The 18,479-nt window shown below is 34.3% G+C and overlaps 1 protein-coding gene across 5 annotated transcripts in view; it reads left to right on the top strand.

Annotated features, from left to right (window-relative positions):
* Window positions 1-18,479, top strand: part of LOC132395973 (rab effector Noc2-like) — a 234,463-nt gene that overhangs the window by 80,835 nt on the left and 135,149 nt on the right. For all 5 annotated transcript variants that reach the window (XM_059973219.1, XM_059973221.1, XM_059973217.1 and 2 more), the window contains 2 exons: window positions 12,203-12,291; window positions 14,624-14,767. In XM_059973219.1, coding sequence (XP_059829202.1) covers window positions 12,215-12,291; window positions 14,624-14,767 — 221 coding nt within the window. In that variant the 5' untranslated portion in view covers window positions 12,203-12,214. The remainder of the gene's footprint in view (window positions 1-12,202; window positions 12,292-14,623; window positions 14,768-18,479) is intronic.

Below are 18,479 nucleotides of genomic sequence, written 5' to 3'. Positions count from 1 at the left end.
TCTTTTAAAACTATATTTGATCTAACTTTGCCGAACTTAAAATGGCTACAAGTAAGAAATCGTCTAAGGAGCCGTTATCTGTTGAAACAATTTCTAATCTTCTGGACACTAAACTTGCAGGTTTGGATAACAAGTTGCAAAGTAAAATGGCAAGTTTGGAAAGTAAAATGGCAAGTTTGGAAAACACGTTTACCACGAAAATGTCTGAACTTGAAGGAGCTGTTAAATCGCTTGATACTAAGTTTCAGTCGCAGGCATCGGTTATTCAGCGGCATGAAGATAAGTTGGCGACTCTTGAAAAATTAATTGTTGAAAAAGTACGTACAATTGAAGTGTTGGATAAGAAGGTACAATCGACTCTTAAGACTGTAGATCAGTATAAGTTTAAAATTTCTGATCTCGAAAATCGATCTCGCAGACAGAACTTGCGTATTATCGGATTTCCCGAAAAAGTTGAGTCCGGTGATTTAACTGAATTTTTCTCTAAATTACTGTGGGAAATTTTCGGTGATGAGGGTTTGCAAACTAAACCTGTTATCGACCGCGCTCACAGAGTTGCGAGGTTTTCGTCTGTGCCTGATAAACCACGAGCGGTGATTGTTCGCCTTCATTATCCTCGTGAGAAAGAGCTTCTAATTCGATTAGCTCGTAAAAAAGGTATGATTTCCTACAAAAACTTTCAGTTTCGAATAGTCGAGGATTATTCTTTTGAAGTAATGAGAGCCAGGATCGCTTTTAAACCAGTGATGGCAGAGATTCATTCCATCGGACTTAAACAAGCTTTAATGTATCCAGCTAAGCTTAGAATCGTGCTGCCCGACTACAGTCAACGATTTTTCAACACTCTGGAAGAAGCGAAGAAATTTGTTGGAGAATTTCGATCTTCTACTGCAACTTGAACTATGTGTTATGTGGAAGATTTTTCGGAGAGAGGATATCTTCCTATTTTAAGTTGTAACCTATGAAGTTGGGTTATAACTTTTTATTTTTTGATCTATGGGTTCGGTTTTTTTTTACTAGCTTCATTGTCTATAGATGTTTTTTTTTAATTTTGATAATATTCTTTTTTTTCTTTCTGTTTTGGTTATATACGTTTATATTTTGCATTAATGATTTATCTTTTTTTTAAGTTGTTTATTTTTCCCGTAAGATTCTGTTTTTTTACAAGCATTTATCTGTTTGCCTGTACTCAGATATGGGACGAATGTTTTGGACTTTTAGTTTTTTTTATATATATGCTGTACTGTACTATATCCCTTTCTTTTTAAATGTCATTTTGTCTTTTAACAGATCGCTGAACTCACTTTTGTATTTAGTAATATGGTTTTTTTCAAAATGGCGTTTCTTCTTCCCATAAGTCTTTGCTCTTGAAACGTCATCTTGTATTTGAATATGGGATTTTTTTTAAAGGTATACTACACTTTTAAATTTTGACGTTTATACCTTTTTTTTTATTAATGATTGTTGTATTATATTAGTTTTTTTTTTATTATTCTGATTGATATATATATTTTTTTTTTTTGCAACTCTATATTTTAATTTGGGTGATATATAGTTTTCTTCTAATCTTTTTTTTATAGAGCTGCCATCTTGAAATGGGGGTAATATTAGTATTAGATTATGCGCCTGCCGCTTGGCTTTCTTTCGAAGGGTGGGGGGAGGGGGTAGGGATCTTTTTTCACGCTTTTGCTTTTTATTTTTTTGCTTTTAGTTTATGGGCCGACTTTAAATTACTAATATTGTTGAGGTGTCATGTTCTCCGGCTGCTCCTGAATCAATTTTCCTCCTTCCTGAATTGTGGGTTATGTGTCTTTTTAACCTTTTATGATACACACAATTAATATTGGTATGATGGATAGATCTGTTAACTTTATCTCCTGGAATACTAATGGTTTAAATCATCCGATTAAACGTAAAAAAATATTTAAAGTATTCCATAGACTGAATGCTAATATTATCTTTGCACAGGAGACCCATATCAGGAGGGAGGATAATCAACGTTTTTTTAGGTTCTGGAAGGGTCAACAATTTCATTCGAATTGTACCGCCAAAATTAGGGGTGTGTCTATTTTTATAGATCCCTCAATATCGTTTACACATCATGAAATTATTTCTGACCCACAGGGTAGATTTTTGTTGATAACTGGTTTACTTTTCCATCGGAAAGTTGTTCTAGTTAATATTTATGCTCCAAACTTTGATTGCCCTGAATTTTTTAGACGTTTATTTACCTCTCTTCCTAATCTAAATGAATATATGTTGATAATGGGTGGAGATTTTAATTGTTGTTTGAATCCTTCGATGGATAGATCTAAACCTATTCGCACTCTTCCGAATAGATCAGCCCTACTTATTAATTCTTTTTTGGTTGACTCGGGAATTACAGAAATATGGCGGTTTTTGAACCCTAAAGATAAAGAATTTTCTTTTTTTTCACATGTATATCATAGCTACTCTAGAATTGACTATTTTCTTATTGATCATCGGTTATTAACGGATGTTATTGATTGTAAATATGATTCTATTACTATTTCGGATCATGCACCTTTGAAGTTATCTATTAAGATTTCGGACTATTCCAATAACACCAGATCTTGGAGACTTAACGCTACTTTGCTTCAAGACCCAGAATTTATTACTTATATAAAACAGCAAATTGACTTGTTCTTTTCTACAAACTGTACTGAAGAAATCGACAGAGGAATACTTTGGGACTCTTTTAAGGCTTTTATTCGTGGTCAAATTATCTCATATTCTGTTGGTAAAAGAAAACAAAGATATTTAGATATTGCTTTATTGGTGGATAAAATTAAGGAAATTGATAAGATTTATTCTGTGACTCCTACCAAAGAACTTTATAAGAAGAGAGTTGAGCTTCAAATGGAACATAGTTTACTATTATCTTCTTCAATTGAAAATCAATTAATTAGGACCAGGGCTCAATTTTATATTCATAGTGACCGTACTGGTAAACTGTTAGCTAATCAATTAAAGGCTATCTCGACTAAGCGACAAATTATTAAAATTCGCAAATTAGACGGTAATTTAACTACTGATCATAAAGAAATTAATAATACCTTTCAAGATTTTTATAAATCTTTATATCATTCAGAATTTGATGGTGACCAGTCTATGATAGATAATTTTTTTAACAATTTGAATATTCCTAAACTGACTGATGAAGATCATAGTCTGTTAGATGCTCCTATTTCTATAGTGGAAATAGGAGAGGCTATTTCATCAATGAACTCAGGGAAGGCTCCTGGTCCTGATGGTTATATAGTAGAATTTTTTAAAACTTTTTCTTCTTTGCTTTCTCCTTGGTTATGTGAAATTTTTAATGATGCGTTTGCTAAGAAGAGATTACCTCAATCTTTTTATGAAGCTAATATTTCTCTAATTCTTAAAAAAGATAAAGATCCTACTTTATGTACATCTTATCGTCCTATATCATTATTAAATGTAGATTCTAAGATTCTTACAAAAATTTTAGCTATTAGATTAGAAAAAGTACTGTCTCAGATTATTTCAGAAGATCAAACTGGTTTTATGAGGAATCGGTATTCCTTTTTTAATGTAAGAAAATTGATTAATATAATTCATACTTCACCACCCACAATCCCAGAATGTGTTATTTCATTAGATGCTGAAAAAGCTTTTGATAGAGTTGAATGGATATATTTATTTAATACATTGAGAAATTTTAATTTTAGTCCTAATTTTATATCATGGATTAAATTAATATATCATAAACCTGTTGCTTCTGTTTTTACGAATAACCACAGATCCTCTTTTTTTCAATTATCTCGTGGTACGAGACAGGGTTGTCCCTTAAGTCCTTTATTATTCAATATTGCATTAGAACCTTTAGCTATTGCTATTCGTGAATCTCCTAATATTTTTGGTATTACCCGTAATGAGAAGTTATATAAATTATCTCTTTATGCTGATGATTTGCTGTTATATATTTCTGACCCTGATAGGTCTATTCCTGCTATTTTATCCTTGTTGGTTCAATTTGGTACTTTTTCTGGTTATAAACTAAATTTAGATAAGAGTGAATTATTTCCTTTAAATGCACAAACTTTATTGACTGATAGGACACCATTTAAAGTTGTTACTGATAACTTCACTTATCTAGGTATAAAAATTACCAAGAAATATAAAGATTTATTTAGAATGAATTTTTTACCTATGCTTCATCAAATTCATCAACTTACTACAAGATGGTCTCCCTTGTTTTTATCATTAATGGGTCGGATTAATGCTGTCAAAATGATGATTTTACCGAAATTTTTATATTTATTTCAAGCCCTACCAGTTTTTATTCCTAAGTCTTTTTTTGATAGCATTGATTCAAAAATTTCTTCATTTGTGTGGCAAAATAAAAACCCTAGGTTAAGTAAAAAGCAATTACAAAAATCAAAAAAAGATGGGGGTTTAGCTTTACCTAATTTTAGATTTTATTATTGGGCAAATAATATTCGTAATTTATTGTATTGGAAATTAGATTTGGATTCACCACTGTGCCCACAGTGGGTAAATTTGGAATGTAATGAGGTAAAGGGATATTCTCTATTCTCTGTTCTTGGTTCTTGTCTTCCTGCGGATTTAGTTAAATTTAATAAACAAATATTTAATCCTGTTATTAAACATACATTACGAATTTGGTTTCAATTTCGTAAGTTCTTTATTTTGAAAAACTTTGTTCTTGATAGCCCTATCTTATTTAATTTCTTTTTCAAACCTTCCTGGACAGATCAAGCTTTTAACATATGGAAAAGGAAAGGTATAAAATGTTTTCGTGATCTCTTTTTTGAAGATACTTTGATGTCATTTGATCAACTTTCTAATAAATTTGAATTACCTAAATCTAATTTTTTCAGATATTTACAAATTAGAAATTTTTTACATAAAGTTTTACCATCTTTTCCTAATTCAACTTTGATGGACACTACAGATTTGATCTTTACCTTAAATCCTTGTCAGAAGGGATTAGTAGCTTTTATTTATAATATGATTATGAAGATACAACCAGAAATATCAGTTAGAATTAAACAAGAATGGGAAAAAGAACTTCAATATAACATATCAACAGATAAATGGGAAAAAATTTTGCAAATGGTTAATTCTTCTTCTATATGTGCTAAACATGCTTTAATACAATTTAAAATTGTACATAGAGCTCATATGTCTAAAGATAAACTTGCTCGATTCTATTCTCATATTAACCCTCTATGTGACAGATGTCATTTAGCAGTGGCCTCATTGACCCATATGTTTTGGTCATGTCCCACTTTACATAATTATTGGAAGGATATATTTACTACTATTTCCTTAATTTGGAATATAGATTTACAACCTCATTTTATTACTGCAATATTTGGTATACCAAATGAAGATGGCAATCAGTTTTCCCCCTCAATCAGACGAATGATTGCTTTTGTAACATTAATGGCCAGAAGGTCTATACTACAAAATTGGAAAGAAGTAAATCCTCCTACTACATTTCAGTGGCTTTCTCAAACTATTTCTTATCTGAGTTTGGAAAAAATTAGAAGCACTATTTTTGACTCATCAATTAAATTTGAAGAAACTTGGAGACCGTTTATTCGACATTTTCATATGAATTAATTTGGCCTTCTCCGGACCTTTCTGCTTATTCATGTTCAGGTGTGGAGTTCCGGAGTTCTTTGACACTATCTTATACTTGTAAACTGTTATTATTGCCTATGTTAGTTTAGTTTAGTGTTTTATTTTTTTTTTAATATATATTTTTTCTCACATATTTTTTAATATTTTTTTTTTCTTTTTTAATGGTTATTTGTTTTTTTCATATAATCATGTGGACTTGATTAAGGTATTTTCTTTTGATGATGTTTAGTAGGATATTATTATCTTATCAATGTGATTTCAAGTCTATTGTATTTATAATTTACTTATTACTATGTTATTTTTTTTTGTGTATATGTAAAAATCAATAAAAAGATTGAAAAAGAAAGAAAAAAGAAAGAAATTTGAAAAAAAAAAAAAAAAAAAAAAAAAAAAAAAAAAAAAAAAAAAAAAAAAAAAAAAAAAAAATGAAAATAGATATAGCTTTCTTACAAGAAACTCATTTAACGGATATAGAACATCAGAAATTAAAAAGAGACTGGGTTGGAAATGTTATTGCAGCTTCATTTAACTCAAAGGCAAGAGGAGTTGCTATTTTGGTTAATAAAAATTTACCAATTAAAATACAAAATGTATTAATTGATTCGGCAGGAAGATATTTAATTATACATTGTCAAATTTTTTCAGAACTATGGACTCTTATGAATATTTATGCACCAAATGAAAATGATGTAAAGTTTATACAGGAGGTCTTTTTGAATTTGGCTAATGCACATGATAAAATATTAATAGGTGGAGATTTTAATTTTTGTTTAGATCCAGTTTTAGATAGATCAACAAAGGCTATTACAAAATCAAAAGTAGCAAAATTAACTCTATCATTGATGAAAGATTTAAATTTGATTGATATATGGAGAAGAATCAATCCAAAAGAAAGGGATTATTCATTCTATTCAAATAGACATAAAACATATTCAAGTATAGATTTTTTCCTATTATCAACAAATACTCAAGATAGAGTGAAAAACGTGGAATATAAAGCAAGAATATTGTCTGATCACTCTCCTTTAATAATGACAATGATAATGATAGATAAAGAGGAATCAATTTATAGATGGAGATTTAATTCAATTTTACTAAAACGTCAAGATTTTTGTGATTTTATGAAAAAGCAGATTCAGTTCTTTTTAGATACAAATTTACATTCAGTTGATGATAAATTCATATTGTGGGAAGCAATGAAAGCATATTTGAGAGGCCAGATAATAAGTTATACTTCTAAAATTAAGAAGGAATATATGATAGAAATAGATCAATTGGAAAAAGAGATTATAAAATTAGAAAAAGAATCTCAAAGAAATATGACAGAAGAAAAACGAAGACAACTTATTAATAAGAAGTTAAAATATAATACACTCCAGACATATCGAACAGAAAAAGCAATTATGAGAACTAAACAGAGATATTATGAACTAGGTGAAAGATCACATAAAGTTCTTGCATGGCAGTTAAAAACAGATCAGATTTCTAAAACAATAAATGCAATTCGGACAAAAGTGAATGAAATTACTTATAAACCTCTAGAAATTAATGAGGCTTTTAAGAATTTTTATTCTGAGTTGTATAAATCAGAATCAAAGAATGATGACGTTAAGATAGAAGAATTTTTATCACAAATAACTCTTCCAAAATTAAATATAGAAGAACAGAAGGGATTAGGTATGTCTTTTACATTGAAGGAAGTTGAAGAAGCTTTGGGATCACTTCAAAGTAATAAATCTCCAGGAGAAGATGGTTTTCCACCTGAATTTTATAAAAAGTTTAGATTTATTAATTCCTCCTTTTATGGAGTTAATATATCAAGCGGAAAGAACGCATAAACTTCCAGAATCTTTTTCAACAGCTATTTTAATAGTATTGCCAAAAAAAGACAGAGACCTTTTAAAACCAGCATCATATAGACCTATTTCTTTATTAAACACCGATTATAAAATAATAGCAAAAATCTTATCTAATAGATTATCTAAATGCTTACCAAAATTAGTGCATATGGATCAAACAGGATTTATCAAAAATAGACAATCGGCAGATAATGTAACTCGGTTATTTAGTATAATCCATTTAGCACAAAAGAGGGAGGAAATGAGTGTGGCAGTTGCTTTAGATGCAGAAAAAGCATTTGATAGATTGGAATGGGATTTTTTATTTAAGGTATTGGAAAAATATGGACTAGGAACATCATTTATAAAATGGATTAAAACCTTAAATACTAATCCCAAAGCTAAAGTAGTGACAAATGGTCAAATTTCAACATCATTTCAGTTAACAAGATCAACTCGGCAAGGTTGCCCACTATCACCTGCTTTATTTGTGTTGGCAATAGAACCACTAGCTGAATTAATCAGAATGGACCCAGATATTAAGGGTTTCAGAGTTAATCAGGAAGAATACAAGATTAACTTATTTGCTGATGATGTTCTACTTTATTTAACAGATCCATTACATTCACTATGCAAATTATCTTATAGACTAGAAGAATATGGGAAAATATCGGGTTACAAAATAAATTGGGATAAAAGTGAAATTTTACCTCTTACTAAAGGAGATTATAATCAATGTCGATTAATAACTCAATTTAGATGGCCAGCAAATGGTATAAAATATTTAGGTATAAGATAATGATATAAAAAACTTATACAAATTAAATTACTTACCACTTTTGAAAAAAATTCAGGAAGATCTTGAAAAATGGATGGCATTACCAATAACATTAGTAGGTAGAGTAAATACTATAAAAATGAATATATTCCCTAGATTACAATATTTATTTCAATCATTACCAATACAATTACCCCAGAAGTTTTTTCAAGAGTTAAACAAATATGTGAGGAAATACCTCTGGAAAGGTAAGATGTCAAGAATATCGTTGGAAAAATTGACATGGAAATTTGATCTAGGAGGATTACAACTTCCAAATTTTAAGAATTATTATAAAGCAAATCAACTTAGATTTATTGCATCTTTTTTCGAGAAAGATAAACCGGCATGGATTAGAATAGAATTAGATAAAATAGGAGAAAATGTACCAGAAGATTTTATATACAAATGGGAATCTAAATGGAAACGGGAAAAGAAAGAATCTCCTATATTAAAACATTTGATTGATTTATGGAATAAGATAAATGTTGATGATGAGACAAAAAAATCTTTATTAGCAAAGAGATCTTTAATTCAAAATAGACTTATTCCTTTCACAATGGACAATCAACTTTTATATAATTGGATTCAAAATGGGATTAGATATATAGGGAATTGTTTTGAAGGAGGTATATTAATGTCATTTGATCAATTAAAGAATAAATATAAAATATCAAACAACACTTTATTTTGTTACTTTCAATTAAGGGCGTATTTAAGAGAAAAATTAGGTCAAACAATGTTATTGCCGAAATCTAATGAAATAGAAATTTTAATTCAAAAAGGAAATATTAAAAAATTTATATCTTGCATGTATAACTTGATTCAAAGACAGGTAATTAAACAAGGAGTCCATAAGTCAAGACAAAAATGGGAAAGTGATTTGAATATTAAAATTGAAGAAACAAATTGGTCAAGACTATGTCTTGATAGTATGACAAATACAATAAATGTTCGGTTAAGATTAGTGCAGTATAATTTTCTACATCAATTATATATTACACTACAAAAAATAAAAAAATTAAATCCAAATTTATCGGATCAGTGTTTCCGATGTAACCAGGAAACTGGTACTTTTTTACATTCGACATGGTCTTGCTCTAAAATTCAACCTTTTTGGACAAATTTAAGACTTTTACTGGAACAAATTACAGGAACACAACTTCCTCATAATCCAATATTATTTTTACTAGGTGATATTGAAGGGATAAAACCGAAACTCAAACTAAATAAGTATCAGAAAGAATTTATAAAAATTGCACTGGCAGTAGCCAAAAAAGCTATTGCAGTTACTTGGAAATCGGATACACATTTAAGTATAGATTCTTGGAAGAAAGAAATCTATGGTTGTATTCCATTAGAAAAAATTACTTATAATTTAAGAGATAAATACGAAACATTTCTGAAAATTTGGAGCCCTTATTTACAAAAGACAGGATTAAATATATAGATGCTCTGAAGATGAAACAATTGGTTATTAGGGGAAAGAAATAAATATACATATTAAAGTTGTTACGAATTCCATGGAGCATGTGGAGATCTTCCAACAACCAGGCATTCTTTCTTTCTTTCTTTTTTTCTATAGGGTAGTTAGGGGGGAGGGGTTAAAGGGAGGGGGTAAGGGTTATATACATTGTTTTTTCATACTTTGTAATCATTTAAAAATGCAATAAAAAAAGTTAAAAAAAAAAGAAATGATAATAACGAGCAAATGAGCCCCGTCTCTTCTCAAAATCAAATAAAGGTTCAAAGGTTCGACTTCTAATTTTCTCCAAGCTAAGACACAGCACCACTTGAGAGAACCATTGTGACAAAGTAGGAGCTGATATATCCTTCCATTTCAACAAGATAGCCCTCCTAGCTATCAATGTAACAAACGCAATAACATGTTGGTCAGACACAGAAATTCCAGGGATATTTTGAGGAATTATTCCAAAAAGCACAGTCAGGAGAAGTCATTCATTACTCCTCAACCATCAGGCTTCTGAACCAGGGCGGAGAATTTCACTCGCCCTAATACTGAAGTTCCAACTGATTCCGCAGCTTATGGACCCTACAGCTCCTCAATATTATATTTTACCTATTTATCTATTGTTGTTATTTTGTTTTCCTTTTTTATTTACACAATTTGTTGTCTTTTGCACATGGATTGTCTTTGTGGTTTTAATTAGAAACGTGGAAAACCTACAGCACAATGCAGGTCCTTTGGCCCAAAAGGTTGTGCTGAACATGTCCCTACAATTGATTCTATTGTTTTTCTTTGTATATGTTGTGAATGCCTGCAATAAAATGAATTCTAGGTAGTATATGGTGACCTATACATGTACTTTGATATAAATTTACTTTGAAAGTTGATTGTTCTAAATCTCCTCAAACTCCTAATGAAATATAACTGCCAGCAGTATTCTTTGTGTTTGCATCGCCACTTTGGGCCCAGATAGATTTCCAGAGATGTTGATACCCAGGAACTTCAGGCTTCTCACCCTTTCCACTGCTGGCCTATCAATAACAACTGGTGTGTGTTCTGCTGGCTTCCCCTTCGTGAAGTCCACAACCAGATCCTTGGTCCTACTGATGTTAAGTGCAAAGTTGTCGTTACAACTCCACTCAACCAGCTGATCTGTCTCACTCCTGTACGCCTCCTTGCTGACATCTGAAATTCTGCCAACAATAGTTATGTCATTTGATATCGTTTGAGCTGCACTTAGCCGCACAGTTTGGAGTATGGAGAGAGTGGAGCAGTGGACTAAAGTTATTATGTGTAGACCTGATGGATATGCTGCCAGTCAGAAATGGCTAATTGTAAAATGAACGTTGATATTTTTGTGCCAAGCAAATCTCCTAATGAGATTAGTTGACAAGATATAAATTTTGAAGAACTGTAATGCTTTTTTTTATAGTGGATAGAATCATGTTAAGTATTTGATTAAAACAATATGAGCTTCAATATGGCTTCTCTGAAGTCAAATAGTCTTTTAAGCAGCATCTTTGATTTTATCTTTGCCTCTAATTTTGCTGTGCTGCTGCATTTTCATTTACCTAGACCAGGGGTCGGCAACGTTTACCACTAAAAGAGCCAATATGGACCCATTTCCCACAGAAAAGAAAACACTGGGAGCCACAAAATGAAATAACACTGCATACAACGGGTTTTTTTTGCCTTTATGCTATGTATAAACAAACTATAATGTGTTGCATTTTTGAAATTGATGAACTCCTGCAGAGAAAACGAAATTACATTTCTGCATGCAACAAAAACATTTTGAACTCCGAAAAAAAGACGTTGGGTTGAAGGTTACTACATAGGTAGCCTACCTTGGATCGAAGAATTAAAAGAAAGCGCGCACTGGCGGGTGTCAGGCATTGGCAGTTGTGATGTATATTAATAGCGATAAAAAACACGTTGTAGCGGTGTAGCGCTACACGCAGCGCTAAAATAAAGACTGCAGTCAAAGGTAACTTTATTCGAACTAAACAGCCTTGCTTTAAAGCCTCCCTCAACCCGTCCCCATGGGCGCGGATGCTCCAAAAGACACGTACTCACAAACCCCCGTAGGCTATCTCCCTTAGTCGGAACGGTGGCTAATTGTTCGGATGTGCCAGGAAATGGTGTCTCCGCAAAGTTTTCATATTGTACAAGATCACCATAATCTTCAAATTTCGAATTACATTTCAAAAGCTAACAAACCACGGGGAGCCGCATCACAGAGATCAAAGAGCCGCATGTGGCTCTGGAGCCGCAGGTTGCCGACCTCTGACCTAGACCTTGTAAAGAGCTGCAGAATTCTAGAACAATGATGGATGTGAAATAAACAGTGATATTTAACTTAGGAGTGTTGGTTGCTTGACATTCACTATTGACTTGTACCTTTTTCTCCTGATTGGTTCTCAGTGGGCAGAAGCTATGGCTGATACAATATTTGGAAGTGGAACAGATCAGTGGGTGTGTCCCAATGACAGACAACTTGCCCTTCGAGCAAAGTGAGTAGTTATGCCAGTTTAATTTTACATTTCAAATGGTTTAAAATATTACTATCTTCTGCCTGTGTGAGTCCAAATGTGTTAGCAGAAAGACTTCCAGGAAATATTTGCTCTTGTTAATTTCATCCCCAAGGTTACACTTCCTGATGTTAGCTTGTATAAAAAATATTGTACTGTAAAACTCCATTAACCTGCTATTTGATCATTCAGAGATTGTGATTGTTCAGCATCTGGTTCAAGAGGTAATGTTTACCATTTCCACTTATGAGCCCCTGCAATTTATATGCCCCCACACACCCACCAACCTGGGCTCTACTTCCAGTGCCCTCTTTCACTCACCGATTTCATGGTCCCCATTCTCCCTTCCTATCTGTGGTACCTTGTTCCCACACTCCATGATCACCTGTTTGGACTCCAGTTCCCACACTCCTCTTATATTCGATAAGACTATAAGGCATAGGAACAGAGGGAGGCCACTTGGCCCATTGATTCTGCTCTGCCATTTGATCATGGTTGATTTATTTTCCCTCTCCATGTCATTCACCTGCCTTCTACCCATAACCTTTGACACCCTTACTAGCAAGAACTTAGCAACCTCTGCTTTAAATACAGTTGATTTTGGTTCACTGGGACACATCGGGACTGGTACTTCTGGGCCCAATTAAGTGCTTGCTCTAGTTAGCCAAAGTTTTATGGAAGTATTGAAAATGGCGTGAAAAAGACAAACTACCGTTTAACTGAGTAATAAATTAAGTATTTAAATAAAATACAGAGCAAATTAGAATACTACCAATACTACTGATAGTATGCAATGATGACAGGAGTCCTTTTGTGTGGGAGAGTTTTTAAAGTGGAAAAGCTGTTGCACTGGGGCATTTCCACTCTCTCAGCCTTGCAGGTCTGAAGTTAGTGTTTTCCCTTTTACCTTTGTTGCTGCTGCTGGTTTGTCCAACGCAGCTTGAATCTATAATAGAACTGTGGCTCAGGAATCCGGTGCACCACACTTTCTTGTTTAGCATTATGTGATCGAAAATTGACTTTATCCAGAGCAACAAACGATAATGACCATTTGCAAGATACTTTGCTTCATTCTGGATATTTGATCAAGCACATACAAACGTGAACCACCCTTGAGCATCTGCCATAATCATAGCACTTGATCTGCAGGAGATGGTATAATTTCCTGATGGAGCATTGCAGCATTGAGAAGTGTGCAGGAAATTAGACTGAGCTGGTCTGAGGGTGACTTTTGCAAAATTGGGAAGTTACATTGAATCTGTACAAACACAGCTTAGGTCGCAACTGCAGTGCTCTGCCTAATTTCTGCTTGTCACATTTTAGGAAGGATGTCTAAGTCCCCAAAGAAATGATTACTAGAATGTTTCCCAGTTTTGAAGGACGTCTGTTCCAAGGTTTGAATGAAGAAGCTGCTGTTGTTCCCCTTTGAATAAAGAAGGTTGTAGGGAGATTTGTTAGATAAGTGACTTGGACCAGTTAGGGTCACAGAGGGAAATTGTCCCCATTGGCAAAGGATCATTGGCACATTGGTCCTCATAAATCAAAGTATTCCATATGGGAGTTGGGATGTTATGGTGAAGTTGGTGAAGTCTAATTTCGAGTATTGTGTGGATTACCTACAAAACAGTTATCAATAAGATTGAAGGAGTACAGATAAAATTTGCAAGAATGGTAGATGGTTTATGGTTTAAGAGTTGCAGATTTAAGGTGATGGGCAAAAGATACAAGTTGGCCGGTGGTGTAGTGGCATCTTCACTGAGGTGAGTGGTCCCAGGTTCAAGTCTGGTTGGTTCCTTGTACACTTTCCATCTGTGCTGTGTTGAGCTGCCCGATGCATCACAAGCCATGGGGAAAAAAAACAATATCAAAAGATACAAGAGGATGTGACGAAAGTCATTTTTACCTGGAAGCATTAGGAATTTGCCACCTGTAAGAATGATAGAAATTGAATCAATGCCTACTAAAGAGAATTGGATAGGTATTGAAGGGAAAATTTTCAGAGTTTTTAGAGAAAGGCAGGGATACAGGAATCTGTGCTTTGAGCTTGCATTGACACAAAGAACTGAATAATGTTCTGTGCTGGGGGATTAAAAACTCTGACGCTAATCATTTTTCACAGTCCTAATCATTTGACGTTGGAAGAATTTTTTTTCCCAACTGCAGACTTTTTTTTACAATATTTAATTTGGCCACTTTTGCGAAGGTATTGAGTTTAGGCTTCCATGTTCTCCTAATTGTTGTTGATGATGATAGAGTGTGGGTGTATTGATAAAAAAAATAACAAAATGTAACTGTTATATTCATTTTTCAAAAGGCTCAAAACTGGTTGGTCAGTGCACACGAATGAAACAGCCAAACAGCGACAAAATCATACGCTCGCTGAACATGAAATTGCAGTGATCCTGGAAGTCATCAAGAGAGCAGAGAATCTGGATGTGATTGAGCAGCGTCGTATTGGGTATGCCAAACCATTTGACAAATGCAGTCTTGCCTTGCAATTCTATTACAGAGAATTTGACTCCGGTAGAAGGAACCAGATTCATTACCAGACTTGAGAGAGTAGATATGAAAGAGTTTGTGTTATTGTCATTCGCAATGCCTGCTGAGCGTGATTACTTTCTGTAAATAACAGACCAATGTGGGTATAGAAGTGCTGGTGCAATATATGGTAAGTCAATAAGCCTGATTAAATTTAAATACCGATAAGTGTGAAACAGTGCACCTCATAGAACGAATAAGAAGGGGACATTATACATAGGGAATTAAAAGGCAAATGTGGTGTAGCATCATATGTTGAAGAAGGCTACTTAAAAAACATTGAAATTTATTATCATATAAATTTGTATTCAAAAGTGCAGAAGTTATGTTAAACCTATTTTAGACCATAAAACTATAAGGTATAGGAGTAGAATTAGGCTGTTCAGCCCATCGAGTCTGTTCTGCAATTTCAACATGGCTGATTTATTGTCCTTCTCAGCCCCACCCTCTCCGCAATATTTGATTGATTAAACTTAATTTACAGTACCATGAGAAATTCGGGATTCCTCTTTGTGAAAAGAATAAAATGTTCCTGAACTAAGCATAAAGAAAAGTAGAATGGTGACACCAGGACTGATAAGTATCAGGGAAGAATCTCCAGAATAGAAAACCTAAGGGATGAGGGAAACCCCTGGAATAAGCTTCTCAAATTGGGAAGGGTTTTGGAGGGATAGATGGGCTTTCTGAAAGACTTCAGAAGGATGTTTACACTCGGGAGAGGAATCCAAAACCAAAGCCATTTGCAATAAATCCAAAAAGTAATTTGGGATGTAGTGCAGGTGCCCAATATTTAGCTTTGTTGCTGTCAGTTCCATTTATGTAAGTCTTTAGCACATCAAAACCATTGCTTAGACACAATACACAATGAATGTCATACTTAAACTGCTACAATGTGTCAAGGCCTGTAAGAATGTTATAGCTTAAAGAGAGTCCTTCTTCTCTCCAAGAATAAAAACCCCTTTTCTGGGCTGTAGCTAGAGGATTGAGGTGTCTACGTATCCAGGGTACTGGGCCCTTTTTAACTTTACAAATGTCATTAGATCACATCTTCCAATTCCCTGACCCAAAGTTCCCTGGGTACCACACTCCATAACTGTAGTTGAAGAAGGAAGATGCAAGAGTGGCAGCTTTTGATGGAGAACAGTGGGAGAACTCTCATGTGGAGTAGAAATACTAGCTATAGACCAGTCGATCTAGATTGTCTCATTCTTCACTTTAATTCTTTATGACACTATCGGAAGTAGTACAAGTGCAGGTAGATCTGTTGCTAACCTGGTGCCAACATATCGATGCAGTTATAAAGAAGACAAGATAGCAACTATACTTCATTAGGAGTTTGAGGAGAGTTGGTATGTCAACAAACACACTCAAAAACATCAATAGAGCATTCTGACAGGCTGCATAACTGTCTGGTATGGAGGGGCCACTGCAAAGGACCGAAAGAAGCTGCAGAGGGTTGTAAATTTAGTCAGCTCCATCTTGGGTACTGGCCTATAAAGTACTCAGAATATCTTCAAGGAGCGGTGTCTCAGAAAGGCAGCGTCCATTATTAGGGATCTCCAGCACCCAGGGCATGTCCTTTTCTCACTGTTACCTTCAGGTAGGAAGCATGAAAACCTGAAGGCACACACTCAGTAATTCAGGAACAGCTTCTTCCCCTCTATCATCCGATTCCTAAATGGACATTGAACCGTGAACACTACCTCACTTTTTAAATATATATTATTTCTGTTTTTTGCACAATTTTTAATCTATTCAATATATGTATAGTATTTAATTTACTTATTTATTACTACTATTATTATTTTATTAATATTATTTTCTTCTTCTATATTATGTATTGCATTGAGCTGCTGCTGCTATGTTAACAAATTTCATGTCACATGCTGGGATAATAAACCTGATTCTGATTCTGACTTAGAAAAACTTAATGGTTAATCTGAAAGACATTCTTGATCGGTAACACTGAGAATCCATCAGCTCTTCCTCTTGGTGACAATGTTGCCTGCTTTCCCTCATCCTTTATCGCAAGATCGTTGAATTACTTTCAGTGTTCAGTCATCTATCATGAAGTTTGTCACTGACGTTTTCCCGCTGGTGACAGAGCTGCTGTTTCCTACAGAAGCAGGCTTTGGGGTGGGAACACGCTGTTGGTGGTCTTCGCGAAGGTGAAAGAAGTTGGCGTGTCCCAGTCGACTCTTCCCACCATAGGAATCATTCTGTCTGCATGCATAATGGCTTGGTACGGCGACTGCTCTGCACGTGACCAGAAGAAACCGCAGAGATCCGTTGTCGCAGCTCGGCACGTCTTGGGAACCAGCCTCCTCTTTACGGACTCTGTCTGTACTTCTTGTTGCCTCAGTAAAGGAGCTAGCATGATCACACACCCCACCCACCCATGACATTCTCTCTTCTTCTCTCTCTCACTGGACAGAAGATATAAAGGCCTGAAAGCACATACCAGCAGCTCAAGAATGGCTTCTATCCCATTGTTATCACACTCTTGAATGGACCCCTTGCATGAAGAGATGGATTATTGGCTTCATAGACTGTGATCATAACATCGTTATGATCTTGCACTTTATCGTTTACTTGCAGCAAAGGTTTTTGGTGGCTTTTACACTTTATTCTGCATTGTTACTGTGAAGAAATGAACAGTTGATAATTAATGTAGGTAGCATTGTCTACACACCTATCAATCTATCAACTTCTGCCTTGAATGTACTCGGCCATCTGTAACAATGAATTCCACAGATTCAGCGCCCTCTGACTAAAGAAACTTTCCTCATTTCTGTTCTAAATGGACGTCCCTCAATTCTGAGGCTGTGTCCTCTGGTCCTAGACTCCCCCAGTATAGGAACCATCCTATCCACATCCACACCTTTCAATACTCAATGTGTTGCAATGAGAACCCTCCTGATTCTTCTAAATTCCAGCAAGTCTAGGCCCAGAGCTATCAGACTCTTCAAATGTAAACCACTCTTTCCTGGGATCATTCTCATGAGCCACATCTGGACCCTTATTTTTTCGTAGCTAAGGCACCCGAATCTGCTCACCGTATGGGAATAGGAACTAAACTGCTTGGCCAGCAGGAAATTCCACTTTTTGCAAATGAAGCAGAGATGCTTGACAGAGTGGTTTCTCAGTCTACGTTAGGACTCATGCCATCAGTTTCAGGAACCGGTATTACCCCTCAAAAATCAGGCTCTTGATCCAAAGGGGATAACTTCGCTCAACTTCACTTTCCCATCATTGAATTGTTCTCACAACCTATGCACTCACGTTCAAGGATTCATCTTCTTATGTTCTCAATATTTATAGCTTTTTTCATTTTTTTTCTTTCTTTTTATATTTTCACAGTTTATTGTCATTTGGACACTTTCATTGATTCTCTTATGGTTTTTGGATTTATTGAGTATGCCTGCAAATAATGAATCTCAGGGTTGTATATGGTAACATAGATGTACTTTGTTAATAAATTTACTTTGAACTTTGATGTAGAGGAGGACAGAAGTGAAAAAATTCACTACTTGTCTTCAAATCTCGGTTCATGGCACCACCTGGTGGAAAAGTGGTGTAGTACCAACATTAAAATCGATGGAATAGGTCCTTCAGCCTACTGAGTATGTGCC

This window comes from Hypanus sabinus, chromosome 6 (genome assembly GCF_030144855.1).
Source record: "Hypanus sabinus isolate sHypSab1 chromosome 6, sHypSab1.hap1, whole genome shotgun sequence".
NCBI lineage: Eukaryota > Metazoa > Chordata > Chondrichthyes > Myliobatiformes > Dasyatidae > Hypanus > Hypanus sabinus.
This window is presented reverse-complemented; position numbering and strand designations above follow the sequence as displayed.